The 27,531-nt window shown below is 51.4% G+C and overlaps 2 protein-coding genes across 5 annotated transcripts in view; both read right to left on the reverse strand.

Annotated features, from left to right (window-relative positions):
- Positions 1-8,883: 8,883 nt before the first annotated feature.
- On the reverse strand, positions 8,884-15,070 carry Abtb1 (ankyrin repeat and BTB domain containing 1). 3 transcript variants are annotated; one of them, XM_059256782.1, is made up of 13 exons: positions 14,833-15,070; positions 14,426-14,525; positions 13,669-13,731; positions 13,536-13,591; positions 12,346-12,490; positions 12,049-12,208; positions 11,903-11,948; positions 11,522-11,638; positions 11,316-11,434; positions 11,057-11,155; positions 10,803-10,970; positions 9,210-9,410; positions 8,884-9,120 (listed from the first exon to the last, which is right to left on the reverse strand). In XM_059256782.1, exons 2-13 carry the CDS (start codon positions 14,479-14,481, stop codon positions 8,914-8,916), a joined length of 1,437 nt encoding a protein of 478 aa, XP_059112765.1. In that variant the 5' UTR covers positions 14,482-14,525; positions 14,833-15,070; the 3' UTR covers positions 8,884-8,913. The 3 variants fall into 3 exon arrangements, with proteins under 3 accessions (XP_059112765.1, XP_059112766.1, XP_059112767.1); XM_059256783.1 differs by having other exon boundaries at positions 14,385-14,525; positions 14,833-14,984; XM_059256784.1 differs by lacking the exon at positions 14,426-14,525 and having other exon boundaries at positions 14,833-14,984.
- Positions 15,071-15,327: 257 nt separating this feature from the next.
- Podxl2 (podocalyxin like 2) overlaps positions 15,328-27,531 on the reverse strand; it is a 32,602-nt gene continuing 20,398 nt past the window's right edge. For both annotated transcript variants that reach the window (XM_059258173.1, XM_059258174.1), the window contains 6 exons: positions 22,666-23,462; positions 22,165-22,239; positions 18,306-18,462; positions 17,868-17,929; positions 16,221-16,400; positions 15,328-15,660 (listed from right to left, as the gene is read on the reverse strand). In XM_059258173.1, coding sequence (XP_059114156.1) covers positions 15,448-15,660; positions 16,221-16,400; positions 17,868-17,929; positions 18,306-18,462; positions 22,165-22,239; positions 22,666-23,462 — 1,484 coding nt within the window. In that variant the 3' untranslated portion in view covers positions 15,328-15,447. The remainder of the gene's footprint in view (positions 15,661-16,220; positions 16,401-17,867; positions 17,930-18,305; positions 18,463-22,164; positions 22,240-22,665; positions 23,463-27,531) is intronic.

A 27,531-nucleotide genomic window follows, 5' to 3' on the forward strand; every position in this document is an offset into this window, starting at 1 on the left:
TATCTTGGAAACGCAGCCATAAAACAACTGAGGGAATTCTTGGTCATGGAGGAACTTCTGGAATCTGGATTTCCCGGCTTAGCATGGTAGTTAAATTCCTATGGAGGATGAACCATTAGCTGGAACCCCAGAGACTGACACAGGCCATAAACCTCCTAAAACAAGCATATCCCTGTACCCTAGTGTTGCCAACCTGACTCTACTAAACCCTTTCTCCACATGTACAGGAGTGATGGGTGCTAGCACTGGAAGGTTATTATTTTAAATATTTTTATTTTGTGTGTGTGAGTTGTCAGGTCCAAGGGAAACTCCATTTCCCCAAATTCCAAAAGGGACAAATGGCTATCTGTAGTGCCTATTAGTATACCCAAGTGCATGCTGGCCTTCAGGGTCCCCTAGTATCATGAGTACCTATTACACATTTCAAAGTCTCTGCATCCTCCTAGCCTTTTTCACCTTCTCAAATTCCCTATACTCTTTCCAGCTCACAGGCTTCCTTCCCCTTGAAAGGACCAAGCAGATGCCATAATAGGCTACTCAGTCTCCTCTCAGAGATCGGTCCTCAATTTCAGTTTCCTGAAACTTAAGCAAGCAGTTTCTGGGAGGGCCATGACATAGTCCTTGCAGTAGCTCCCTTTCTGCACGTACTCTGACTGCTCAAGGTTCAGTCAGTTGTTTACTGTCTGGGACCCCTCACCAACTTAGAGCTATGTGCATGAGTCAAGGACAGAGCCTGGGCCACTGAGTCAGCCCCCACAGTCAGCCTCCATGGCAATTCAAGGCCAAAGGCCGGGACTTTCCAGGCCTGCCCAAAACTGATAACTATAACCCTCAACCAGTAAATTCAAAGGCTACACACCCTCACCCAATCCTGCTTGCAGTTTTTCCCTTTAAAAACCCCTCACTCTGAGAACTCAGGGCTGTCCTCCTGCACCTGCTGCATCAGAGTGTTGGACATGGATCAAGCCCAGGCTTGCTTGTTATCAATAAATAAATATCTGTTTTGCATCAGATATTGGCTCTGTGATGGTCTTGCTCGGGGGTCTCGTGATGCGGGCACAACATTTGGGGGCTTGTCCAGGATCCCCCGCGGCACCCAGACCCCAATCCATAGGGTTCCTAACAGGCCGGTTAGTTCCTGTGTCTGTTTGTCCTTGTCTCTCTGTGACTGTATTTTCACTTTCTAAGGTGCGCTAGACCTGTGGTGTGGTCCAGTCATGGTCAGTGCCTATGGCATGCAGCCAGAGGATGTGCTGGAGGGCCGGGATCACAGGGTCCTTGAAGATGTTCTGGACCCTGGAGACAGGGATGTGGAAGCTCCCGAGGTCTGTTTAATTGATGGGGATGTGGAAGCCCCTGTCTGGACAATTTTTAGTGTGAGCCTGGAGGGTCGCTCCCCCCAGAGCACATCAGGCTGTCATTGTTCTGGAGCTTTGTTGGTTGTCTTGTTGGGGCAAAGTTTTTTCATGTACCTTTGGTCTTGTATGTAGTGTGTGAACTGTTCTCATTGTTGACTTGACTGTGACGGACGCTATGGGACAGTCCCCCTCTTCTAGCCCACTGGAAGGATGTGCGAGCCACTGCCCACAATAGAGGGTACTGGGTCCCCCTGACTGAACTGAGATAAGCAGGTAGCTTCTGCCAGGTGGGGCTTGTGTACTGCAAGACGGGCTATCTGTTGGACGGGGCTCACTAGCTATGAGGGAGGCCGTCGTCTCAGTGCTGATGTACCAGTACTTGGATTGTCTGGGTAAATGTTATTTGTTTCTGTCTACTAACCTCCCTTATTTTCCCGGAAAAGAAGAAGAGAGAGGCATAGCAAGGGCCACCTCCCTCCCTCCGTAGCTCTCTTGCTAACAGGCCTGCAGCCAGCCAGCCCGAGGGTGAGGATGCTCGCTCGCTCTCCGTACAGGCTCGTAGAGACGGGAGCTATGGGCAGGGTGATGGGGAATTGACTGTCTGCAAATGGCAAACTGTGTAAATGCTGAACAGAGAATCTGATTCTAGTCAGAGGAGTTAACAAAACTCTTTTTCAGGAACACTGGCAGCCAAGCTCTGTGCCCACATCCCCCTCCCTTCCTTCCTAAGCCAAGTTCTTCACTGTGATAACTTCAAGGTCTCGTCTGCCGGCCAGCAACTATCCTTGTCAGCCCCCTCTCTGTTCCGGTACTGCTTAAAAGAAATGTGGAATATCAAGCCAAAGATATATTATGTTTGGGAAAAATTATGCTTTTGTTTCCACAGGAAAAGAAAAATACATGGATTTTGGTCATTTGAGTTCAATGTGTTACAAATACTTACCATCATTTAGGAGAATTGGTTACAAATTACTGTTGGTTAAGATAAGAAAAAAAACTGTATCAAATTCCAAGTAGAGGATAGCTCAATGAATTAAATAAAAAAAAGATATTTTAGGATGTAATATTTTTATAAGAATATGAAAGCCTAAGATATGAGAATGAAAGTTTGAATAAATGATTTTTTGGTTTGAGGAATTAGTTTAAGATGTAAAAATCTTAACTTTGAAATCTTAAGTATGTTGTGAGTATTTGAGTATGTGATATTTTGGATCTGAGGAATTAGTTTGAGGTATAAAAATGTGGAACTTTAAAGTTTAAGTACTTTAAAGTTTAAGTAAGCTGTGAGGTTTGAGTATAAGTAAAGTTTATGTGGGGGTCTAAGATGTAAAGGTTTTAGGTATGGGAATATAAAATGAAAGTTTCGGGAAGAAGGAAAGTAACTTAAGATGTGTGAAATGCAAGTTATTGGGATGTGTAAAAGCAGGTTATGAAGGTCTGAGGATGAAAAGGCTTAAATAATGATAAAAGAAAATGATTTGAGATATATAAGAGAATGAAACATGTTTCAGATTTCTTTCTCTTGCTATTCTGCTGTTACACTGAGACTCCAAAGGTTCATAGTTTTAAAAACGTCTGTCTACTCTGTAAGTATGGATGCAAATGTGGCCACATGCGTGTTTGGTTTTGAATGTCTGAGTTTGCATGTCCTCTGTGTTAAGGATACAAGTTAATGCCAGTCATCTGGCTATCCAGATACTAGTTTAAAGCATAAACTGTTAACTCTTATTTAATTATAATCTATTTAAAGGAGAAATAAAACAGAACCAGAGAGGTCCATTTGACTAATATATCTACAAGATAACAAATTGGCCTGGTTATTGTTACCAAACTTAGAGATATTTTCAAGATTAGGCCTAGATTTGTTTGGCTCAGATATATTTAATAGATAATGGTCCTCAAACCCATCAAAGATCTGATGACTATGGTACTTAAACTTTTTGATAAAAAGCTTACTATAACAAACAGAGACTCCCAGCTCCTAGCAATGACTCCCAAGGTCTCCAAAGAAGATATGGAACAACAACATGAGGATGCCACCTGAATTGCTGACAACACCAACCACTGGGCAAGATGCCCAGACTCAACACCTGCTGCCAGGGATCAGGCCCAGAATGGACAATATTATAGGCCCGGCAGCCAGGACTGATGCTGTCCTGACACCTGTCCTGCCAATGCTATGAAGACTACAGGAGCCTGGGATATGGCAGTCTGGGTAATGGAGAGTCTCTGTTGTTTTTTAATAGACTTGGAAGTCTGCACTCGGGTAAAATTTATCCTTCTTAGATCTCTGATGGCATTGATGACTGGGCTAGCTATAGCTTTGTCAACTTAGCAACATCAAACAACCAGAGTCTTCCACAAGGTCGCAGTCATCTTATTCATTGATCAAGGCATTAATCAAAGCTACTAAGTCTCTTTTAAAAAGAGAGAGAGAAACAGGTTCTGCTCCTCCCCTTCCTCAATTACTGAGACTGTGGGTCTGAAAGTTCCAAATAAGTTCATCATTTTTTTTTTGGGGGGGGGAGGTTTCTCTATGTAGCTTTACGCCTTTCCTGGAACTCGCTTTGGAGACTAGGCTGGCATTGAACTCACAGAGATCCACCTGCCTCTGTCTCCCGAGTGCTGGGATTAAAGGCGAACGCCATTACTGCCTAAGTTCATCAATTTTAACTTCTGTTCCTAGTTTATATCTGTCTCAACAGGTTTCCACTTGGATGACAGACACATCCAAGCATCATTTGCTGACGAGCCCTGAACTTGCTGAAAGCTGATGTGGACCAATCCAGCTGATATAAATGCTATCTCTTAGACAGACGCTTCTATGTTCCCTCCTCGTCTTTGACTAACATTCTGGCTTTCCAGGTGTTGGTTAAGCAGTAGCGCTTGTGGCTGGCATGGCTGCCTGCAGCAGCCATGCCAACAGAAGATAGCACTGGATGCTGTGGTGGTAGCAGAATCACGAGCCATGTTTACCTTTCTAGGGCTTTATTAGGAAAGAGAGGGAAAGGGAGAGGGAGAGGGAGAGAGAGAGACAGAGAGAGAGAGACCGCACAGAGGACAGAGGGAATGGGGGGGGGGTACAGAAAGAGGCCCGTGAGAGGGCATGTCCGCTTTTTAGGCTGGGAAGCCGTTACAGGCTGGTGACATAATAAGGACATAATCCTTACACCAGGTCCCTGACAACAATGTCCCAAGGTCATCAGGAAAGTGATTACAGAAGCGAAAATGTCGCCCCCCCCCCCCGAATGTTAGATCAAAAGGGAATTTCTTGTCATAGGGAACTTGAAATAAAATAATAACTGGTCCTCATTCTCACTTCCAAGTTCCTTCAGGATAAAGAACTCAGTCAGCCATAAATCCAGTTACACTAAACTTGATAGAAGAGGAAGTAGGAAGTACTCTTGAATGCATTGGCACAGGAGATCACTTCCTACATATAACACCAGCAGCACAGACACTGAGCACAACAATTAATAAATGGGACTTCTTGAAACTGAGAAGCTTTTATAGGGCAAAAGACACAGTCAATAAGACAAAAAGACAGCCTACAGAATGGGAAAAGACCTTCACCAACCCCACATCTGACAGAGGACTGATCTCCAAAGTATATAAAGAACTCAAGAAACTAGACATCAAAATACTGAACAATCCAATTTAAAAATCGGCTAAAGAGCTAAACAGAATTCTCAAAAGAAGAATCTCAAATGGCTGAAAGACATTTAAAGAAATGCTCAACATCCTTAATCATTAGAGAAATACAAATCAAAACGACTCTGAGATACCACCTTACACCTGTCAGAATGGCTATGATCAAAAACACTAAAAAACAAAACAAAACAAAAAAACACTAATGACAGTCTATGTTGGAGAGGATGTGGAGCAAGGGGAACACTCCTCCACTGTTGGTGGGAATGCAAACTTGTACAACCATTGTGGAAATCAGTATGGCAGTTTCTCAGAAAATTGGGAATCAATCTACCTCAAGACCCAGCCATACCACTCTTGGGCATATACCCAAGGAATGCTCAATCATACTACAAAGATACATGCTCAACTATGTTCATAGCAGCACTATTTGTAATAGCCAGAACCTAGAAACAACCTAGATGCCCGTCAACTGAAGAATGGATAAAGAAAATGTGGTACATATACACAATGGAGTACTACTCAGCAGAGAAAAACAATGACAGCATGAAATTTGCAGGCAAATGGATGGAACTAGAGAATATCATCCTGAGTGAGGTAACCCAAACCCAGAAGGACAAACATGGTATGTACTCACTCCTAAGTGGATACTAGATATAAAGCAAAGAACAATCAGACTGCAACCTAGGATGCAACCCTAGGATGACTGTGGCTTATAATAAGTTTTGGTTTTACTCAATTACTAGGCAAGCCTCAATGAAACATTTCACTATTAGGATAAGAATTTGTACTGTATCAAGCTGATAATAGAAAAATAAATAAATAAATAAAAATGAGAGAAAAAAAAAGATAAAAGAGACGCCAGGCCTGTCCAGCACATGCCTAAGGGGGAAAAAATGGCAATAGATACAGGTGTCACTACCCTAGAAAAACCTGTTGGCTAATAGTTCGTAGGTTCCAATACCCTTGCATCCCTGGACAGGTAGGACTCATGATTGAGTCCTATCACTGGTACTTGTGAAGTGGGGAATGTGAAGGGGCCCCAAAATAGCTTGACCACACAGCAGCCATGACCACACAGGGGCCTAGACACAGTTTCTGTGACAGGCTTACTGGCAGGCAACACCCAGATCCAAGAAAAGCCTTAAGCAGATACCACCCAGGGACCCACCCAGGGGTGAGGAAGTACCTGACATCCCAAACAGTCCAACCATTAGATAAGGTGGCCAGATGTCCTTGAGTCTAGCACACACCTATTTTTTTGTTTTACAGATACCCCTAGACAACTGTCAGCCAATCAGGGTCCTGGACCCTGGAAATCCCCTCACCTCAACCTCTGTTATGATTAAAAACTCTGCCCCACCTGAACTCAGGGCTCTCTGCTCTCACCGCTGTGTTGGACAGACAGAGGGACCAAGCTCCGGAGCTTGAAATAAAGGCTCTTTGCTTTTACATGCAGAAAAACAAAAAAACAAAAAAACAAAAAAACTCTGTCAGCCATCACAGGGCTTTTGGCCCTTCTGCTTCTGCTAATCACTGTTGGCTCTTATGTCACTGATGCCTTAACTGAATGATGATTCCTGTCTGGGTACCACTAAACTGAGGATGCTAGAATCCCAGTATCAGCCCCTGAACCAAACCCATGACACACTTGCAGATGGCAACAACTAACGGGAGGCTCACTTTGACGTTGATAATGGGAAATCACTTACATCCTGGTCCAATTAGTCCCCAAAATAATCTACTACCCTGATGATAAAGTCTTTTTACCAAAAAAGAAACATCTCCAAGATTGGGGGATGAAAGGACCGAGCAGATGCCATAACAGGCTGCTCAGTCTTCTCTCAGAGATCAGCCCTCAATTTCAGTTTCCTGAGACTTGAGCAAGCAGTTTCTGGGAGGGCCATGAACAAAAGACATAGTCCTTGCAGTAGCTCCCTTTCTGCACATACTCGTACTCTGACCACTCAAGGTTCAGCCAGATGTTTAACTGTCTGGGACCCCTCACCAACTTAAGAGTTATGTGCATGGGTCAATGTGAACATGCGAGGCCAGCCAGCCTCCATGGCAGCTCAAGGACAGAGCCTGGGACTTGTCCAGGCCTGTAACCGCCAACCAGTAAATTCAAAGACTACACACCCTCACCCAATCATATGATGCAAAGGCTTGTACCAATCCTGTTTGTGGTTTTTCCCTTTAAAAACCCCTCACTCTGAGAGCTCAGGGCCGTCTTCCTCCACTGTTGCATTCGAGTGTTGGACGTGGACCAAGCCCGGGCTTGCTTGTTATCTATAAACCCCTGTGTGTTTTGCATCGGATACTGGCTCTGTGGTGGTCTTGCTTGGAGGTCTCGCAACGAGGGCACAACATCTCCTACTTGCAACACTCATGTTTCTGAGTGGGTATGTGTGCTGTGTTTGGGGAACTCATCTCCACTCTAACCCACAGCCTGGCTCTTGGTAACCTGACTGCAGCATCAATAAACCTGGAGAATATGGATTCCAGGGCACTTGGAATTCCTTCGCTTGTGTTACTAATGTCTGATGGAAAATGGAAACTTTCTGATTTCAAATAACATCTGTTCAAAAGACGGACTTGATTGAATAAATAATCACACACGGGAAGAAACGCATGCTGTTTTAAAGCTTTCCCTTTGCCTTGTGCAATCAAGGCCACACATCCTGACCTGGTGTGGCCTGAGTCCCCGTCCTCCCTGTCCGTGGTTTCAAAGTATACGCTGAAAGATGCAAGTCACTGCCACACCCCTGCTCGACTGGAACCTCCCGGCAGACGGCTCCTGCATATGCTTCACAAACACGCAGGCCTGCCACAGTCCAGGGGTGGCCCTAGCCTTCTTAGATAAGCACACACTGAACTCATCTCCCCAGCTTGGAGCTCAGTAGCAACCCAGGCCCTGGTAGGGACAGGCACAAAAGGCAGAGCCAGTGAGACCCCGCCATCCATCTACTCCCCGCCCCGCCCCACCAAACCCTTGCCTGTGGTGGGTTCTGGAGCACCTGCCTTCCATCTTTGCAACACTCTGCTTGAAAACCTGACTGAAGGCAACTTGGCCCAGCTTGCCGCTTCAGATCTTCCTCCATATGACCAACATACAAGAGCAAAACATATGAAAAGACATTGGTGAAGGAAAGGGGGAAAATCTAGAAAGTTCTGGAAACACAAAGACAGGGCGATCTTTAACATTTTAGGGTAACAAGCATGGCTGGTTGTTCAGGACTGGAGCCAAAGCAGGGGTCTATGTGGGTGAGGGGGGTCATGGTCCGTAGACCTGAGGGCATCCAGGGAATTGGTATTTGTCTAACGTCTTGGTCTGTGTCGTTAGGTCACGGAGTCAAATCTGCTGTGGTTAAGCGGCAGGGGTAAAGGCCTACTGGCTCAGAACCTGTTCTCTAAGCCTCTGGGTCACCCTTTGTGGAGTGTCCTGCTGAGACTGCCCAAACCCCCAACCTACAGTCCCCAGCTTCTCCTCCTTACCAGCTCCACTCCCCAAAGCTGTCCTCCCAAGCTGTCCCCCAACACAGGAACAGGTCTCCACAGTGAATTCAAGCTTTATTGCCATACACACTTCCTGCTTCCTATCCAACTCTATACATGGAAACAGTCAAAGCCAGCCAGGGCTGGGTGAGGACCAGGAGGGAGTAGGTGGTGTGCTGGGCGAGAGGGGACTGAGTTCAAAGCCTACCATACCCCAGCTTTCCCTGAGTGGTGCCAGCCCCAAGTCTCGGGGCTTATTTGTGCACTAGGGGAGGAGGCTCGTCCCAGGAACACCTTGTGAGGTTCCCAGGAGCCCAATGAGTGCCCTCTGTCCACTGTAATGCCACCAAGCATGCAAGAGCAACAGCTGCTGCATGGAGCCCTAGCTGCAGGGCTGCAGAACAGCAAGGGCTCAGCAGTCTAAGCCAATGGACACGAGCAGGTCCTCAAGTGCCCGCAGCCGCTGCTGCGCCTCTTCAATGGCACTGTAGGTCTGGACTGTGCTGGCCACATGGAAGCGGATGTCATCAACAAGTGGAATGGAGTCTGTCTCTTGCCGGGCGGCCACAGCTGCCGCCTCTTCCCGCACCGCCTCCACAAAGTCCTCTCGCTCCACCAGCTACAAAAGAACAAGGCTCAAGGCAGGCTGTATCCCAGCACAGGCTGTATCCTGCCCTCACAGCCTCCCCTCTCTGCACCCCTGCCCACCTTCTCAATGACCTTGGCCATGTACTCAGTACACTGGTCCTCCAGCCGGGCCAGGCGAAACAGCTTGGCTATGTGCCAGACACCCACCACGTTGTCCTCCTCCAGCAGCTGGGCCAGGCTGCGGCCACAAAGCCGCTTCAGGCCAGGTAGAAGGTACATGTCAGCCACACTGAGCACGTCATAGACCAACTCAGGGGGCAGCTGTGGAACAAGAAGGGACATAGGGACACCAGTGATCACCAAGGGCTCCAAGGGCCTAGTGGGAATACAAGTGCACAGCTCTGGAGCCTAGCCCAGGTCTTTGAGGGTGCAATGCGTGGAAGAGATTGGGGGGAGAGGGTCCCATGCCTAAGGCAGGCCAGTGCTTAGGCCTGGAGCCCTTCCAGGTGAAGCAGTGTGGGTGCAGTCCTAGACTTGAGCTCCTCACACCCAGCTGTGGGGTTCTAGGTGAGTCCCTCCACCTCTGTGCCTGCTTCCTCATCTGTGGAGTAGAGATATTCATGTCTGCCTTAGAAAACTGTTAGTAAAGTGAGCTGGAGATTCTGGTTTCTAGTCCACAAGCATGGGCATGGCTCCTTCCACTTGAGAGACCACACAGATGTGAGCAGGGGACAGCTAAGGCCTTGGCTGAGAAAGACCAAGGGTCCAGCTTCAGCCTGACCTTGGGTGGCTCAGGGATCGAGCAGAGGGAAAAAAGGACTATGCCACTACACTTCAGAATGCCACCCTGCCATCTAATTGACCTGTGGTCATATGGTCATGTGCACAAGCTTCAAGGAAATGCATTTATCTCCCACCTTCCTAGGGGATACACCAAAGCACTGAGCAGGTACGTAACTAAGATCACAGAGCTCCCAGAGACTAATCTCCTATTGGACTGTGTTCAGAAGCCAATCCCCACTCTGAGCTAGTACGAATGTTCTTGGGGAACAAAGCTTCCTCAGGGGGGAGCTTGTGACTCAGGATGACAGAGTCAACCACAGAGTGAGTGGCAGATGATGAGAAAGGAAGTGAGGGAGCAGGCAGAAGGGAGGCCGAAGGCAGAACCTAACAGAGGGGCAGGTTGACGGGAGCTGGAGGGCCAGGACAGGGGTCAACAGGAAGTGATGCAGGTACGCACACTCCTGTGGCTCCATCTCAGTTGTAGAGGACAAAGCCAGGACAGGATGGGAGCCATAGCCTGAGAGTCGGGGCCACCATTCCTACAAAGAACTTTCCTGGAGCATAGCATGGCCAGCTGAGTAGCCCTGTAGATACCACATGGCCCACCAGGCCCAAAACATTACCTTCTGAGGAAAGGTCTGCAGGAATGCCCTGGAAAAGCCAGACAGAGGGACACCTGGGTCCCCAACAAGCCACCTGGTCTCTCAATAACAATGGAAAGTACACTTCTCTCCTGCATGCTGCCCTGCTACCGTGCTGTGCACATATACACCGACACAGGGAACCTTGGCACTGTCCACTGCCACTCATAGGGCCTGAGTCAAGAACTCTAAGGCAGCTAAGGGCAGGAATGACCCACGAGCCCAGAACCCCTAGGACCTGGACAGCCCAGGGCTCCACTCCCCACTGCCCTCCCACTGGGTGCCACACCTCAGTATGGTCACTGTATACATAGTACAGCACATGAGTGAAGATCTCTGGGGAGATGCCATGCAGGGTGACAACTGGGGGCTCCCCAGAGGCTGCAGGTTCCTCACTCTCTCGAAAGTGGTCATCCAGCAGGGCCCGGAAGTAGTCGCTGCGGCCACAGAAGAAAGCCTGAGGGAGAAGAGTTCAGAAAGTACCAGGGCTGGAATCTGTCCCCAGGGAGCTAACCCGAGTAGGGATAGGAGGGGGACAGGCACCTTGTGGCAGAGGAAGCTGGAGTCAGCCACTCGGAAGCAGATATCAGGGCAGCTGCTGAAGCCATCGGGGCATGGGAAGGGCAGCTCTCCTAGGTCACCCTGGCAGAGGAAAGGCACCCATCAGAGCGAAGCCGTTCGTGAAAGGGAAGCAGCTTCCCAGGCTGGCCTAGGAGGGGAACCCAACTCTGTGGGGCGTACCCTCCACAGCCCCATCCCTAGACACCCTTCCTGCCCATCAGGCCAGCATGCCCTTCAGTACCCGCAACTCAGGTGGCAGGGCGCAGCCAGCCAGCAGTGCCATATCCTCCCGCAACCGGGGATCTGCTGGAGGGGGCTCAATAGTCAGCACCTTCACACATGTGCCAGGCTTGGAAGCCACTGAGGGAGAGGACAGCAGGGGTTTAGAGAGCTCCACCAGCACTACTGGCTGCAACCCAAGACCATGGCCTGAGGCCCTGTACACACCGAATTCGGACACCTTCTCACATTTAGCCTCCAGGTCCTCGAGCAGGTCCCACAGCTGGCACTGCTTGGCCAGGCGTTCACAGTCACTAACATGCTCCACACCGATGTCTAGGCGGCCTGGGGGTACAGGGGCCTGGGTCAGGACCCGAGAGGGATTCCTACTCAATGCCCGGGTTTCTTCATCCAGAAGGACCTAAGACCTGTTCAGTTTGTGGATGGGACGTGTTCTTTCCAAGCAAGCAAGTCAGTGCACCCTGCCAGAGTCAGGATGCTTGCATGCCGGGCACAACCCTCCTCCCCGACGGTGAGTAGCTTAGAAGGGGCACGTCAGCTCAGGGCCACCCTGGGTGTACTGCGGTCCCAGCCCAGGGGGTCAGTCACCTGTGTACAGGTACTGCAGCAGAGCCCCAAAGGCCACCGGGTTGATCTGTGGGCAGAGCAGAAATTAGAGATCAGAGGCCACCACCCAGCATGAGCTAACTGCTCGCCCAGAAGTCAACACTCTGCCTCAAGGCGGACAGACGCACCAGCGGGTGCCTGAGAACCACAACGCTCTTGCCCTTCCACTTGGTGTCCAGCATGTTGGCGAAGTAAGTGCTGCGAGCACCTAGGACACAGCGGTGCGCTCGGAACGGCTTTCCGTGTACCACGAAGACCACATCACTGTGGATGCCCTGTTCCAGAAGCCTGGGGAAAGCCAGGAAGGGATGCATCACTCAGGCAAATGCAGGTGCATCAAGACCACTCAACACACCCCGCCCACCCGAACCCACTGAGAGTGGGCAGCAACCCCACCAATGCTGCAAGCTCCTGGCCCAGCTCACCGCTGCAGGAAATCGTCGTAGTAATCCCGCCTCCTGCAGGATGCGGTGACCTGTTTGTAGTCCCGCAGTGCACGGCGAATGGGGTCACTCAGCGCCCCATAGAGACACCGCTCTCCGTCGAAAGTGTTGGCTTCACAGCGGGCTCCTATGATGCAATGCTCACCAGTCAAAGTTAAGGGACACTGATCTCTAGCCTCCCCTCCTCCCCAGCTCCCGGGTAGAGTCCAGAAGCCCTAGAGGCCCTCCTTCCTTCCCAAGGTGTCCCAGGCAACCCTTGAGTCCTGGTGAAGGCCAAGGGCACACTTAGATGCACACTTAGATGTAGGCATATTCACGAGTACATATCAGACGATTCGCAGCCTAAGTACAGACTGGATGGCTGGTCCGGTATACATCCATCTCGATGACTATAGCAGATCTCTGCCCCGACTGAACACTAGTGGGGCACATGAGCACCTTAGTCTGCGACAGCTGCCATTATTACAAAACAGAATCAAGGGTGGCACTGGTGGTGGCTGCCACATGGGGAGGCTGTGCAGGCCAGTACGGTGGCTAAGTACAGGGACCTGAATTAAGTGAGAGGTGCACAGATCTAGGTAGGAACTCCAGTCTAAGCAGGAGGTACTGTAACTGTAAAGACCTGAGGTAGGAGATGGCTCATTCCAGTGGGGTACTAAGGGACCAGGTGTTGACGGGCAACCAGCAGGTGGGAGACCTAAGGAGTGGGTCCTGTGGAGTTTCACAGGCAAGTCTAGTTTTATCCTTTTGTTTTGTTCTTTTAAACAAGGTCACACAAGGTAGCCCTGGTTAGCTCTGAACTTGAGATAGTCCTCCTGACTCAACTCTCCTCTTGCCTAGTGATTGAACTACAAGTGTGAGCAACCATGCCCAATCTCTTTTTCCCCAAACACTCCTGAACTCCGTTCAGCTCTACTGTGGAAAAGATCCTCCTGCCTGCAATATGAGGATCAGGCTGTAGGTGGGGCAAGAGATCAGTTTAGTAGACCAATGGTGGTATGGTCCAGACACAGCCCTGGGACTGCTCTGGGTGTCAAAGGTGACATGGGAAAGTGGACAGAGGATTAGAGGGTACCATTTGTTGACTTTGGGGTGTTAACAGGAAATCAAGGGTGCGTGCAAATGTGTAGCAAGGCGTCAGAGCTTACAGTCAGGCCCTGACCCTCTCTCACCGTTAGCCAATAGGTAGCGCACCAACTCCTCATGCCCACAGAGGCAGGCATAGTACCTAGGTTTAAAAGGGGGCAGCTGTCAGTAGGGTAGACCCACCCTAACCCACCCAGCTACCCCGCAGCTCACACTCACAAAGGGGTGCTGTCCCATTTGTCCCGCACGTTCACCTCCACGTCTCGTTGCTCCAGCAGGTACCTGGGCAGGAAGTTCAGAGCCTGGGTCAGAACTGCTTCTGATCTGGGAGAGGAGACCAGGTAGGGAAGGAGGCCACATTTCTCTGGGCTAGGGATCCCTCTGAGAAGGGTGAGACCTGGGAGTGCACAGGCCTGCAAGGATCAGCAACTGTGAGTTGGGTGGTAGCTTCAGGGACAGAGGCCAAGCCCAAGTTAAGAAGGCTGAGAATTTGGTCTTGCAATATTGGGGAGAGAGAAGGTGATGGGGCCCCTACTTCAGCCTGGGGAGGTGAAGGCAGAGAAGCCAGAGAAAAGCTGGTGCAGGCACTCTGGGAGTGGAGAGCAGGAGACAGGGGCAGATCTAGAGAAGAAGTGGAAAGAACAATTGTTAAGATGCTGAGGAGAAGAGGTCAAGAACTAGGAAGCCATCACTGGGACGCGGCAGCCCAAGGAGGATATCAAGGCAGGACCTGGGTTCTCAGAGTTGCAGTTACATTGAGGGAGGGATCATTAGCTCCGAGGTGGCATCTGGTGTTGGGGACAGGCCTAAGGAGGCTTTGGGACAGAGCTGCAGCTTGACCTCCTCTGATGAGAGTCAGGGGATTTGGGAAAAAAGGGCTCGGTCAGCTTCGGGAGCCCCACGGCGCCTGCCCCGCACACCCATGCCCGACGCACCCTGCGGACACCCGCCCGCCTCCTGCACTGCAGGTCCTCACCGCACACGGCCCACGTCCCCCTTTCTGCAGCTGGCAAACAGGTCGCTGGTGTCCATGGCGAGGGAGGCTGGACCCCCGGCCGAGCGATGTCGGGAGACCTCTGTGCCGGGCCGGATGTAAACACTCACCGCCCCGCCCCTCGCGGCTCCGCCTCCCAATGCCCGATTGCGGCTCCGCAGCGGCGCCTGGCGTCCGGAGGACCGCCCGGCCTGAACCCCGCTTCCGCGTCCAGAACGCTTCTCACCAAGGCCCCACCCACTAGCCTTAACCACGCCCACTTAGCCTTTAGGGGACCTCTAGCCTGAACACCACCCACTCGTCTAGAGGACAACTCAAACCTTCAGGTTCCGCCCATTCGCCAGAGGAAAGCTCACTACGAAAACCCCACTTCGACAGAAGAGCCTCACCCGAAGGGAAGTCCGCTCCAGGCCCCGCCCACCTTGCAGGGGTTCAGCCCTGAGGACACCTCCCCCAGCCCTAGCACGCTGACCCTTAACCACGCCCATCCATCCTGAGACCTGCGCTGCTCAGGCCCCGCCCACAAGGCCGGGGCCTCGCCCACTAGGACGTTTCCCTGACCGCTCCAGGCTCAGCTCAGCCCACCGGGGTTCCACCCAGAAGACAATACACTCCCTAGACTCCACCCACGACCCTAGCCACGCCCACAAACTCCAAGAAGCGCCAGCCCCCCCGCTCTTGGCCACGCCCACCCGGATGACCCCGCGTGTCCCGCCCATTTCCCCGCCCCTATCATCACCCCCGCCCCCCAGAGCAGCACCCTCCGGAAGCAAGAAACAGGCGTGGAGGCGGAGCGGCCCGCGCGTCTTGGCGGCTTTAATGGAGTCCGGGCGCGGGGAGCGGGCCGCCCTCGGGCAGCGCTCGGGGCCGGGCGGGACGGGGTGGGAGCTGCGCCGCGGTCGCCTGCTGCGGTGGGGAAGCAAAGTGGCCCTGCGTGGAGGGCCGGGAGGGGCACGGGGCCGCGGCGTCGGGTAGTCCCGCGCGGTGGGCGCGTGGCCAGGCGCTCACAGGTGTGTGTCCTCTTCGAACATGTCCGAGTCCTCAGGGTCGCGCTTGCTGCCCATGAGCGCGCTCCAGCTGCTCGGGCCATTGATGGCCCCACCGCCGTTCAGGCTGGGCTGCTTCTCCTGCATCTCCGACTGGCTGTCGCTGGCCACGTCCAGCGTGGGGTTGTCGTGGCAGCCGTTCTCCACAAAGCGCAGCTCCTCGCCGTGCGACTGCGGCAGCGGGAGAGCGAGCTGGGCACAAGCGGCGGCTGGCCACGCCCCCAGGGTGCTCTCTGGGGCCCAGCAGACAAGTTCCTGCAGCTCTAGCCTTAATTCTCTGCACTGTTAAAACTGTGACCTCCCTGGTGTCACCTGATCCCTCCCAACAGCCCATTGTAGATATGAGACTCCCTGAAACTCAGAGCACATGAGCTGGGCTGGGGGGGGATGACCAGGGCCTGTCCCCTTTCCCTATCGCAGATTACAGGAGCTCTTGGCTCCAGGACACTGACTCAAAATGTGCACCTGCTCTGAAGTCCTGAAGCGAGGGACACTGGGGGTAGGAAGAGCTGGAGAAGAGGAGGAGACCCCTGGTGAGACTGGCACCCCTTCACTGTGTACCTTCTCACAAAGAAAGCCACAGGACCAGCCTCAGAGAGAGGTAGACGCAGGCCCCAAGCCTGGCAGTAATCACAACTGAGTTGGTACAGGTCACCAGGTGAGGCTGCTGAGTAGCACTGGCTGACCCTGGCAGCACTCCACCCTTTCCAAGCCCTACCTGGCCTACTCACCACGTGTTTCAGCTTGGGCAGCCGACGCTGCCAGCAGTTGTAGAGTAGGCCAAGCACAATGATGATGAAGCAGATGACACCAATGATCACCAGCACCACAAAAAGTGTCCCGTAGTCACTGCGCACCTGGGTGGCCCGCGCCTGGCAGCTGGTGGTGGTGGAGTAGTTCTGGATGCCAATCTGGGGGTGGGGGGGATGGGATAGGGCCTCAGCAAAAGTCCAGGGAGCTACTAACATTACAGGCGTGGAGTTGGAACCCCTGGCAGGCCTGAGGCCTGGGACCTGGACCTGTGCTGTGGGCATTCTATTCTGTCCCTATTGGTTCATCTAAGAATAGCCCCCAAGCTCTCCCAGTGGCCACATCTCACTTCCTTCATATCCTCACGGATTTCTGCCGTGCCCAGCACTGAGACTTCACCACAGACTGTTCTGATGAGAGTTGTGGCCCAAATAGATGAGGCCCCACACCTGTCCCCATCAATTACACAAAGCAAAAAGGTCTCTGGGGGACACTCAAGTCCACCCTTCCGTCGGTGCACCGAAGCACAGCTTCCACTTTAGGGGTAGGTGGTGTCATTCAGGCAGCCTAGCATCATTGGGGGCCATGTGGGGATGCCAACTACAGCCCACAACGGGGGTGCCCAGCTTCTTCCCTTTCCCAGTGGTAAGATGGCAGGTGGCATGTGCCTCCTGCTGCAGGCTGCTCTGGCTGGGCTGGGCAAAGCCCCCTACAGACCAGCTTCAGGTGAGAGAAGGGGACCAAGGAAGGTGGGGGTTATCGGGGAACTCTGAGGAGGCCCGGCTTCGGCTCTCCCCTGCATTATGGGAAACCTTGCCAGTGTCCATTGTCCTTCTGTGGTCACGAGCCCAAATTTTCAAGGCTGACAAGAGCTTTGGGAGTCATCCAGGCAGCACAGCTTTCTATCAGGCAGGCTTGGTCCTTACTACCTGAGTGACCTCAGGCAAGGCACCTGACCTCCCTGGGCTTCAGCTCTCACCTCTCATTTAATCCTTAAACCCCGCGGAGGGGAAGAGGGGACCAAGGGAGAAGCCAGTGTAGTCTGGACCTTGTAAACCTTGTGTATAGTCCAGAAACACATAGCACCTTTAGAGTGTGACATCTTGGGTATTGTCTCTCTGCAGAGACCCTCCAAAGACTGCACAGGTCATGGGTCAGGAGAGAAAGCAGGGGCAGGGGTGAGGATCAGGAATATTTGGATATCTGGACCTCCAGTTTATATGTTCTGTAGCCAGCAGGGGCCAGAAGACCACACCTGATCAGAGCCACCTCTAACAAGGGAGGGATGTTTCCCAGTTCCAGACATTCCCCACCACCCCAGGTTCCCCTGGAGGGGCACTGGTAGGGACAGGGCCTATCTTGTTCCCCCTCCATTAGGTCCTGCATGATACTCCAGACACTGTCCTACTTAACCCCTCTCCCATGGCAACTCGCCCACTATGGCCCGCAGGTGTACAGCCCTTCTGCTCAGCTGGTTGCCTGCACGTGCTCTTCCTATCTGGGGATGGCCAGGGCCCTGAGGCACAACCCTGTCCTGGAGCAGGCTGTGAATTCTTTCAGCACTTTTGAGAGTTAGGGATGGGAAAGGCTGCTGCAGCGGCTGCCGAGTCAGGTCCCTGTATGCTTACCTCCTCCAGACTCCTGCGGATGCCACTGAGCATGGAAAGGACATCTTGAGTGGGTACCACCCCTGCAGGAGAAATGCCATCATCGCCACAGCACCCCTGAGGTGTCTCCTAGGGCAGACTGTCTGCCTCCTCTGCTACGCTTCTGGTTCTAATCACGCCCATGTATGCTCCCTGCTGACCTACTTCCCATCGAGTTGATTCCCTGGAACGCCATATGACAGGTGTGATGCTAGAAGCATCTGCAGCCCAAGGGTCCCCTCTTACAGTGTGTGGTGTCCATACCTGTCTCCTCATCACTAGAACCCAGGCATCACTCCACCCGGAGTCCTACACTAGCATGCTGCTCTCTGGGGTTCCTAGCTCTTACCACCCTATCTGTTCTTTCCTGAGCCCCCAGTTTGAGCCTGTGGAGGGACACCTCTCCCATCTCCTCCTCACCCTGCTCGCCCACAAGTGTCATCAGCAGGTGCTGCTCCTTCTCACTGGGCTTGCTCAGAGAGATGTGCCAGTCCCCACGCTGGCCACTGCGGTGGCGTGGCAGTACCTCCTCCACCAGGGCTAGGAGCTGGAGTCCCCGATGCCGCCGGAACACTTCCTAGGGATTCAGAGGGACCAAGCTCAAGGAAGGGTGGTAGCCTGACCCCATCTGCCCTCAACCCATCTTCCAAAGGCCTAGATGGTCCTCTGGCTAGCCTGGTCGGCTCTGGGACCACCCGAGAGCAGGGTATGGGCAGAGACAGCTTGTTGGTTCACTTCCATCTGTAGGTGCCATGGTGTGAGCCTGTCCCAGGGCCACTCAGGTGGAGAGGACATGGATTTGTCCACAGACAATGACAAACCTTTAACTGGGGTTTGCAGTGCCCAAGCCTCTGGGAGCAGTGCCCATGATGTCCATGGCAAGTGTACAGTTCTGCAGAGGACACAACACTAAGTCCCCCACAGCCACCAGAGAGCAGGGAGCCTGACAACGGTGGATGGGGCTCCTCCGCTGGTCATCTCACAACGGGCCAGCTCTGAGCCTTGAGAGAGTGATGGGAGCGCTTTTACAACAGGGATTGGAAAGCCAGTAGAGATGGCTGAGAGGACCCTGGGAACTGGCCAAGGTGTGGGGCGAGGCGAGGCGGCTTCTTTCCCCTCAGACTGTCTACCTCACCGTTTAGATGATCGTGTCAAATATAATTACACAATGTAACATGAAGACAAACCCAGCCCTCCACAGGAACTTAGTGTAGCAGGACTAGAGGCCAGGCTGCTGCCACAGGGTTCATGCCTACTGTTTGTAAAAAGAGACCCTCCTTGGGTCCTCAGATCCTCCTCAGCAGCTTCTTCCTCTTGTATATGGAAAACCTCGACTCCATTTCTTCCAAGAGTCCCATTTCTTTCCCCAAAAGGGAAAGAGACCCCTTTCCCAGATGCTCAGTTCTCCAGGGTGCTGTGGGAGCTGGGCTGTCAGAAGAGATCTCAACAGCCACCCTGGGTGATACCTGAGGCAGAGATGAACTGCTACTCTTGGGTTCCTGCCTAGGATAAGGACCTACCCCTTGGTTGTCATGCCAACCTGAAATCCACCAGGTTGACTTTCATGCTGGGCTTGTTCCTTGTTTTTATAGTGAATGCCCAGTGCCTCTCAGGTCTAGATACTCTCTAGCTTCCTGGTCAGCAGTTCTGTCCCACAACAGTCAGACAAACCAGGGTCAAGTAAGTGATCAGTGTCTTCACTGATATGGGAGGGCAGGACAGGCTTCTACCTGCCTGTCTGGGACTCAGAAGCCCTCAGTTGCTCTGCCACACATGTACCACCCCTTACAGTGTAGCAAAGTCCCCCGGACTCAGAGTTAGCTAGGGAAGGGAAAGCCCTGGCTTTGTAACTAAATGCACCAGGGTTCAAATCCTATGGTTTCTTAGCTCTGACCTTCAGCAACATTCTGAACCTCAGTTTCTCCATCTGAGATGTGGGCTACCCAACATCCTGGAGTCGCTCAATCACAAATTCTGGGAACAGTAGCTGTCCCTCTGGGTCAGCCTTGCTTGTAACCCAACCCTCTGCACTAAAGCCCAAACTCTCTGGTCCTCCCTGACGACTACCAAACGTCTCTTTTTCCAGTACGTCTTGTGCCAGGCAAAGGATCAGATCCCTCATCTCTAAAGCAAAGATTCTCTTGGCTTCTAGAACGCCAAGGTCAGCTTGGCATTTACTGCTTCACCATTCTGTGCCTGTGCCTACTGATCTCTGCTGGCTCCCTTCCTGCCTCCTATGTCTTAGGTAGAAAATAAGAGAAACTGGCTAGTCTGCACCCACTCCTCCAGATCTCAAATGCAAAATTCTGAAACTGTAGCTGCATCTTGTAAAACCGTCTCTGAGGGACAGCAGGTACATTCCTCCCCATCTTTTCCTGGAGACGAGAGGCTGAGTGTGGCCCACCACTTTTGACACACACTGTCCCATTCTCTTCAAACACAGGTCAAAAGGAAATACTGGAATACTGGATGAGAGAGATGCAGTCTACACATGGTGCTTGGAGATGGATACACCAGCAGCGAACTGTCTCACTGCCTGGAGAAGTGCATCTTCTCTTTTCTGTTTTGTTTTCTAAGCCCCACCCCATGCTGGAGATAAACCAGGTCTTGAGTGTGCTGAGCAGCACCACAGAGCCACACCCTAGCCCTGGGAGTTCATGTTTTCAAGAGAGTAAAACAGAGTGCCTCTGACCATGAGGCTGTCCAGCACTACTGTATGGGGGGTTTTCTGTCCTGTACTCCACAGCTAATGAGCACTGGTGTTCATGTAAGCATATAATTATGGAGACGCCCAACCTCTGGCCTGCCTTGGCTCCCGGAACACTGACAACAGTTCTTCATATTTCTAGTAGGACAGTCTAGTCACCTGAGGAGGAAGGACCTAATGCCACTGACATTAGAGACTTCCAAATGGAATAGCCCAGGCAGCCCACCAGCCTAGGAGCCACAGTCCTGGCCAGCACTGTCAGCCTGATACAGCCTTGGGTATAAGAGGACAAACCGCAGTTGAGGAATTGCCCAGATCAGGTTGGTCTGTAGGCATGTTTGTGAGAGATTGTCTTATTGATTGATGCAGGAGGGCCCAGCCACTGTGGGCTGCACCCTTCCCCGGGCAGGTGGTCCTGGGCTGTATAAAAAAACCTTGTTAAGTCTGAACCTGGGGGGTGGGGGGAGGCATGCAGCAGGAAGTGTTTCTTCATGGGTTCTGCTTTGAGTTCCTGCTTTAGTTCATGCCCTGACTTCCCCCAATGACAGACTGTTGCTTTTTGTCTGAATGTTTTATCACCCCAACAGAATAAGATAGGACACCATCTTGATCACATGGAGGTTCCATATCTCATCAGGGGGCCCATAAACGGCTGGCTCAGTGACTGATGGCCTAGCACATGAGCAATGCAAGGCTTTGAGGGCATTTCTGTCTGTGTCTGTCTGTCTGTCTGTCTGCCCGCCCCCTCTCACCCTAGAGAGCTATGAACAAACACAGACAGATGTTGTTTATGAAAAAGCGTAAGAAGAAATAAAGTGGCTAGGGTGGGGTAAACATCCTTTCTGAGACTGCACCTCACTATGCAGCCCAAACTGGCTTTGAACCTCTGATTCCCCTGTCTCAGCGGCCACAGTGCTGGTATTGCAGGCATGTGGCACTGTACCCCACATGAAAACAACTCTTTAAAAAAGATATGGTTGGACAACAGTGGTGCTTGGCTGTAGTCCCAGCACGTGGAAAGTGGGTGTGGGAGGTTTGATCGAACCCAGAGATTCCAAGCTATCCTGGCCGATATAGCAAGATCCTGTCTTGACAAAACCCTACAGACAAAAGAATAGGTCTCGATCTCATTAGAGAATAAGGCATGTAGTACACAGGAACAAAAAGTCCCTTCAAACTGAGAAGAGGGAGGGGCCAAGGACGCAGCTCAATTGGTAAAGTGTTTACCTAGCACGCATGAGACCTTGAGTCTGATCCCTAACACTGAATAAAACCAGGCCTTGCAATCCCAGTGCTGGGGAGGTGGAGGCAGGATGATCAGAGTTCAAACTCACCCTTGGCTACATAAGTATGTTTGAGGTCAGCCTGGGCTAGAAAGGAAAAACAAAACCCAAAACTCTAGGAAGCAAGGAAGAAAAGAGCCCTAGAATTTTTAAGTAGGAAAGACCTCTTTTTGGTTTTCCCTAAGTGGTAGGTGCTGGCTCAGCTCAAGACTGGGCTGGCCTCTCCCAGCCCCACTGTGGCACCTCCTCTGCCCCTCTGGCCCTTCCATGTGGCCAGCTCAGCACTCACACAGTCTACGTTCTCCGTCATGTTCAGGATGATGTAGTTCTTCCCAGCCAGGTTGCTCCAATCCTTGCAGATCACCTGTGCAGGAAACAGAAAGCAAGACACGGAGGCCTCAGGAGAGACCTCTGGAGAGACCTCAGGAGAGACCTCTGGAGAGACCTCTGGCCTGAGGTCTGAAGACAACGATGTCCTCCTGAACTGCCAGGGAACCCACCCCAAGTGCATAAGACTAAACTGGGGTCATAAAAGAAAAGAGAGGCTTGGCCTGTCCAGAGGCTTCACTGTTTGTGATGTCCTTTTGTCCTTGAACTTCTGGGGACTGAACACTCCTTCCCCTCCTCTGCGGCCTGAGTGTATGAACAATGACTTGAGTATGTGAGTGCTAACAGTTGAGGTGGGAAAGGTGTGGTCAGCCCCCACCACATCGCTCTGCTGCCGACAGCCTGAGGGCCGTGGGGACAGTAGATATTCTTACACAGAGGGTAGCTTGTACCTCCGGCTTACCTGAGTAGAGTCCCACGGTGTTAGTGAGTGAGCTTCGGCTGCCTGACCCTCCAGGGGCTTCTCACTGAGACCTTCTTGTCCCCAGGGAGCAGAGGAAGGGGTTGATTCTGTGTCTTGGGGTCCAGGTGGGAAAGAGTCTGGGGTCCTGGGGTAAAGGTGACCCTCACTGGGGACCTCAGTCCCACTTGGAGCCACTGTCTGTGGGAACGAGGAGGGTGGCAGTGCCCCCTGCTGGCCATCTAAGCCAGCTGCTCCCAGGGTGGCCTCCTCACCAGCTCCCTGGGTGACCTCAGACTGTACCCCCAGCCCCCCAGCTGGCCACTCAGTGCCCCCAAACTCCTGGCTATAGTTCTGATCCCCCAGGGCCACTGTACTTGGGGTAACTGCCGGCACTGAGGAAGTAGGCTTCACATTGCTCTTCACCTCCATGCCTGATGTGGCCCGGTCCCCAGAATCCTCCTGCCTGTGTCTGCTGGCCCCAGGACCCTGGCTGCTGGTGCTGCTGACACTAGGTGAAGAGTCATGGGCCTGCATGGTGGTTCCTTCTGGGGACCCGCTCACGGGGAGTAGTTCCTCCTCCTCCTCCTCTGCTTCTTCTTTCTCCCTCTCCTCTTCTTCCTTTTCCTCCTCCTCCTCCTCTTCTTCCTCCTCTTCCTCTTCCTCCTCCAGAGGCATATGCCAGGGAGGCTCAGCAAGATCCATCTTGGGCAGGATGGAGGGGAGGTTTGGCAGGTCTTGAACCTGGCCTGGATCTTCCATGGAAGCCGCCTTCTCAGTCAGGTCTGGGAAGACATAGTCTAAGGAAAGATGGAGAGCTAACTCACAGACTTCATCGGCCATGGGTGGGGTGACCTTTATACAAACAGTGGCTCCGAGTGGGACTGAGGCGTAAAAGAAGAGTGGTGTTGCCATGGGATGGAAGGATATAGGGATGCCAGATGATGGGCAGTGTTGGAGAAGAATGGGAAGTGAGCTGGGGAGGAAAATGAAGCCAGCCTACCAGGACACAGGGAGCTGGCTGTTCACGTTTCCCCTCATAGTAATAAAAAAATAATATAAATTTAGGGGCCAGAGAAATGGCTTGGTGTTAAGAGCACTGGTTCAATACCCAGACTCACATTGCAGCTTCCGACCATCTAGAACTCCAGTTCCAGAGGATCCAACATGTTCTTCTGCCCTTCAAGGGTATTGCATGCCACCTGGTGCACAGACATAAGTGCAGGCAAAACACTCATACATGTAGTGTTGTGCTCGGCCCATGACCTTGGGCTATATGGCCCAAAGGAGGCGGTACTTCCTGGCCTTGTAAGTGACCTCTTATAAGGGATTGGAGAAGAATCACATGCCCTGCTCCCTGCTCCTGCTTGCGAGGTGGATTCACTGGGATTCGCTCCTGGTCAGATCAGAGGACGACTTCTGCTGTCTACTCCTTTCTGCAATCTTGAGTGAATCCACCTCGCAGTCAGGAGCAGTGAGCAGGGCATGTGACTCTTCTCCAACCCCTTATAATAGGTTACTTACAAGGCCAGGAAGTACCGCCTCCTTTGGGCCCCATATAGCCCAAGGTCATGGGTGGAGCAAATACCACTACACACACACACACACACACACACACACACATATATATATATATATATATATATATATATATATATATATATATATATATATATATATAATAAAAATAAATAAAATCTCCCAAACAAAACAAGATGAGACTTTAGGAAACAGGTTACAATAACATATTAGTCACTTTCATCATTGCTGTGACCAAAAACTAGACCAGAAGAAACTTAAAGGAAGATTTGTTCTGACTCATAATTTGAAGGGGTACAGACCATCATGGCAAGGGGGTCATGGCAGTGAAGGTCTCCGTAGTAATGGGACCTGTGTTTGAATGTACAGCACCCACATAAAAAGATAGGTGTGGGGCTGGAGAGATGGCCCAGAAGTTAAGAGCACTGGCAGCTATTCCAGAGTACAGCAGTTCAGTTCCCAGCCCCCACATCAGGGGGCTTACAACTGCCTGGGAGTCAAGTTCCTGAAGATACAACACCCTCTTCTGGCCCCTGTGGTGGGCACTGAACATGTGGTACATATACATACAATCGAGCACACACACACACACACACACACACTTATAAAAATAAATCTTTTTTTAAAGGCCAAGTTTGTTGATGCGCATCTGTAATTCCAGGCTGGGGAGGCAGAGATAGGTAGATTCTTGGCGCTCACTAGCCATTCAACCTAGCCAAATCACTGAGCTCTGGATTCAGAAACCCCACCTCAAAAGAGAAAAATGAGATAATAAGGTGGAGAAAGATTGAGGAAGACACCCAATATCAAACATCTGGCCTTCACATGCACACACATATGTATATGTACCAAATGTACACATATGAACATGTATTCATATTCTCTCTCTCTCTCCTCTCTCTCTTCTTTCTCTCCTCTCTCTCATGGGTTTGGGGAAGGACCCAGACTTCACACATGCTCAGCAAGAGCTCTACCACCGAGCTATGTCCCCAGACCAGGAAGTTTGTTCTGATTAGGAATTTTATGCGCAACTAAACTATCTTTCAATTATGGTTGCCAAATAAAGGCATTTCATACATGCAAGGACTTAAATGTTTTACTCTCCATGAGTTCTCAGAGAGTTATTCAAGGGTGTCTTCTGCGGGGGAAAAAGAGACATGGGAAATTAAGAAACACAAGAAGACTGTCAATACAATAAATCTCAGAATAGAAGTGGTACTGTAGGTCTAGGAAGCAGTTGGTAAAAATAGAACAAGAATCTAGAGAGAGCTGAGAAGAACAATTGCCAAAAAAAATTGTTTCCTTGTAGTAAAAAGCATGACTTATATGGTGGCTTACTCCTGTAATGCTAGCAATGAGGCAGGAAGACTGGCATGAATTTGAGGCCAGCCTAGGCCACACAGTAAGTTCCAGGCCAGCTTAAGCTACAGAATTAGACCCTGTTTCAAAAAACAAAATAGCAACCAAGAAGGTCTGGCTTAGAATCTGAGCCATCTTAGCAACAATGGGAAGCCCCGTGAGACACATACGAGCAATTAGAATATCCTGGCTGCTGTGTCTTACGTGTGTTTCGAGGAGTGGAGCCTTGGTCCCTCAAGGTCCTCCTCCTCCAGCTTTGCACAGCACACAGCCTGGAGAGAAGGTAGCCAGCTCCCACACAAGGAGGCATCTATGACCTCCAGGAGACAGGGACCACACACCCACGGAGGAAACCCATGGCACCCCTGAAACCAAGCAGCCTAGTGTTGCCTTTGTAAAGCACAAATGAACCATGAAGACTCACAAGACATTTGGGGAAACCAGCGCCGAGAAACAGTGGTGAGCGAGGAAAGCAGCGGCCTGGAGAACGGCACGAACACAGCAAACAGGAGACAATGAGAAGGTTGTATTCAGTTTCCAAGAGGAAGCAACCCCTCAAAAGCATGAACAAGGAAGAATAAAAGCACCTTACTACAGCCAGGCACAGTGGATACTCCTGTAATGCAGTACTCCAGAGTTAGAAGCTGGCAGATCCGAAGTACAAGCTAAACAGCAAGTTCAAGGCCAGTCTAGGCCTTGAGAATAAGCAAATAAATAGCTTAAAAAAAAAAAAAAACCTGTATGCCAAGTGTTACAAAACGTGCCTATTGAGGCAGGATTGCCATTAGTTTGAGGCCAGCCTAAGCTATATAGAAAGACCCCATCTTAAAACAAAACAGAACTTCGATACAAGCAAGAACTTACAATTGCTAGATCTATTGAAAACTACAATGCGATGTATAAACCATAAGTGAAGTGGCTGGAGGGCCGCTTCACAAGCATCCTGGTGAGTAGTGTGAGGGTGTGATGGGTGCTTAGGGTGCAGACAGGGCCTTACTAATGGCTTCCAAGAATCTATGGGGCTTATGGGGTGTGCTGCCTCTGGACTGCGGGATTCAGGAAGGACTCTTATGTCAAAGAGCGCCTCACAGCCTGGCTTGTGAGGTGGCGGGAGGAGGCATGGGCGCTGTGGAAGCTGAATAATGTAGCTACTATGCATCCCTCCAGACAAAAGTAAGATGACTTGAAGCAATGCAAGGTTAACCAGTCCCTGGCAGACACTTAGTATCACTAGCTGAGGTCTCTGTGAATACCAGACACTGAGAGACAAGAGGGAAAAGATAGACTTTACTGGGGGAATTGGGTCTGAAAGGTGTTTGATGGCATGAGAGGGCTGAATAGGTCCGTGGTCACAGGAGAGTTAAGAAGTTGATTCAGCAGTATGCTGGGCAGTCTCTGTCAACTTGACACAAATTAAGAGTCACGTGGGAAGAGGGAACCTCAATTGAGGAAATGCCTCCACCAGATTGTTCTGTGGTCATGTCCGTGGGGCATTTTCTTGATTAATGATTGATGTGGGAGGCCCCGCCCACTGTGAGCAGTGCCGCCCCTAGGCTGCTGGTCCTGGGCTGTGTAAGAAAGCAGGCTGAGCAAGCCATGGGGGAGCAAGCCAGTAAGCAGCTTCCTCCGTGGTTCCTGCCCTAACGTCCCTCAAGGATGGACTGTGATGTAAAGGCGTAAGCCAATTAAACCCTTGCTTCCCCAGTTTGCTTGTGGCCATGGTGTTCATCACTGCAAGAGAGAGTAGACCAAGACAAGTTGGGACCTCACGAACTGGTGTGGCGCTCTAGTGGCTTTGCTGCGCCCCACGGTGGAGCAAGATCCTTGTGAGGTAGGAGAGGCTCTGGCAGAGCTGAAAGATTTAGACTGGGATGAAAATCGGGTTTGTAAACGCTAAAGCTTCAAGAGGGGATGCCTATGGCAAAGGATGAAAGGATCGTGGAAAGGAGAGGTGGAGATGGTGCAGACGTT

The sequence above is a fragment of the Peromyscus eremicus genome, chromosome 3, assembly GCF_949786415.1.
Source record: "Peromyscus eremicus chromosome 3, PerEre_H2_v1, whole genome shotgun sequence".
Classification (NCBI taxonomy): Eukaryota; Metazoa; Chordata; class Mammalia; order Rodentia; family Cricetidae; genus Peromyscus; species Peromyscus eremicus.

Coding starts and splice junctions, on each gene's coding strand:
- Abtb1 (XM_059256782.1), bottom strand. CDS start 14,481: ATGGACACCAGCGACCTGTTTGCCAGCTGCAGAAAGGGGGACGTGGGC. Junction 12,209..12,345: donor TACGACGATTTCCTGCAGCG/GTGAGCTGGGCC, acceptor GGCTTTCCCCAG/GCTTCTGGAACAGGGCATCC. Junction 11,156..11,315: donor CCCTGCCACCTGAGTTGCGG/GTACTGAAGGGC, acceptor TTCCTCTGCCAG/GGTGACCTAGGAGAGCTGCC.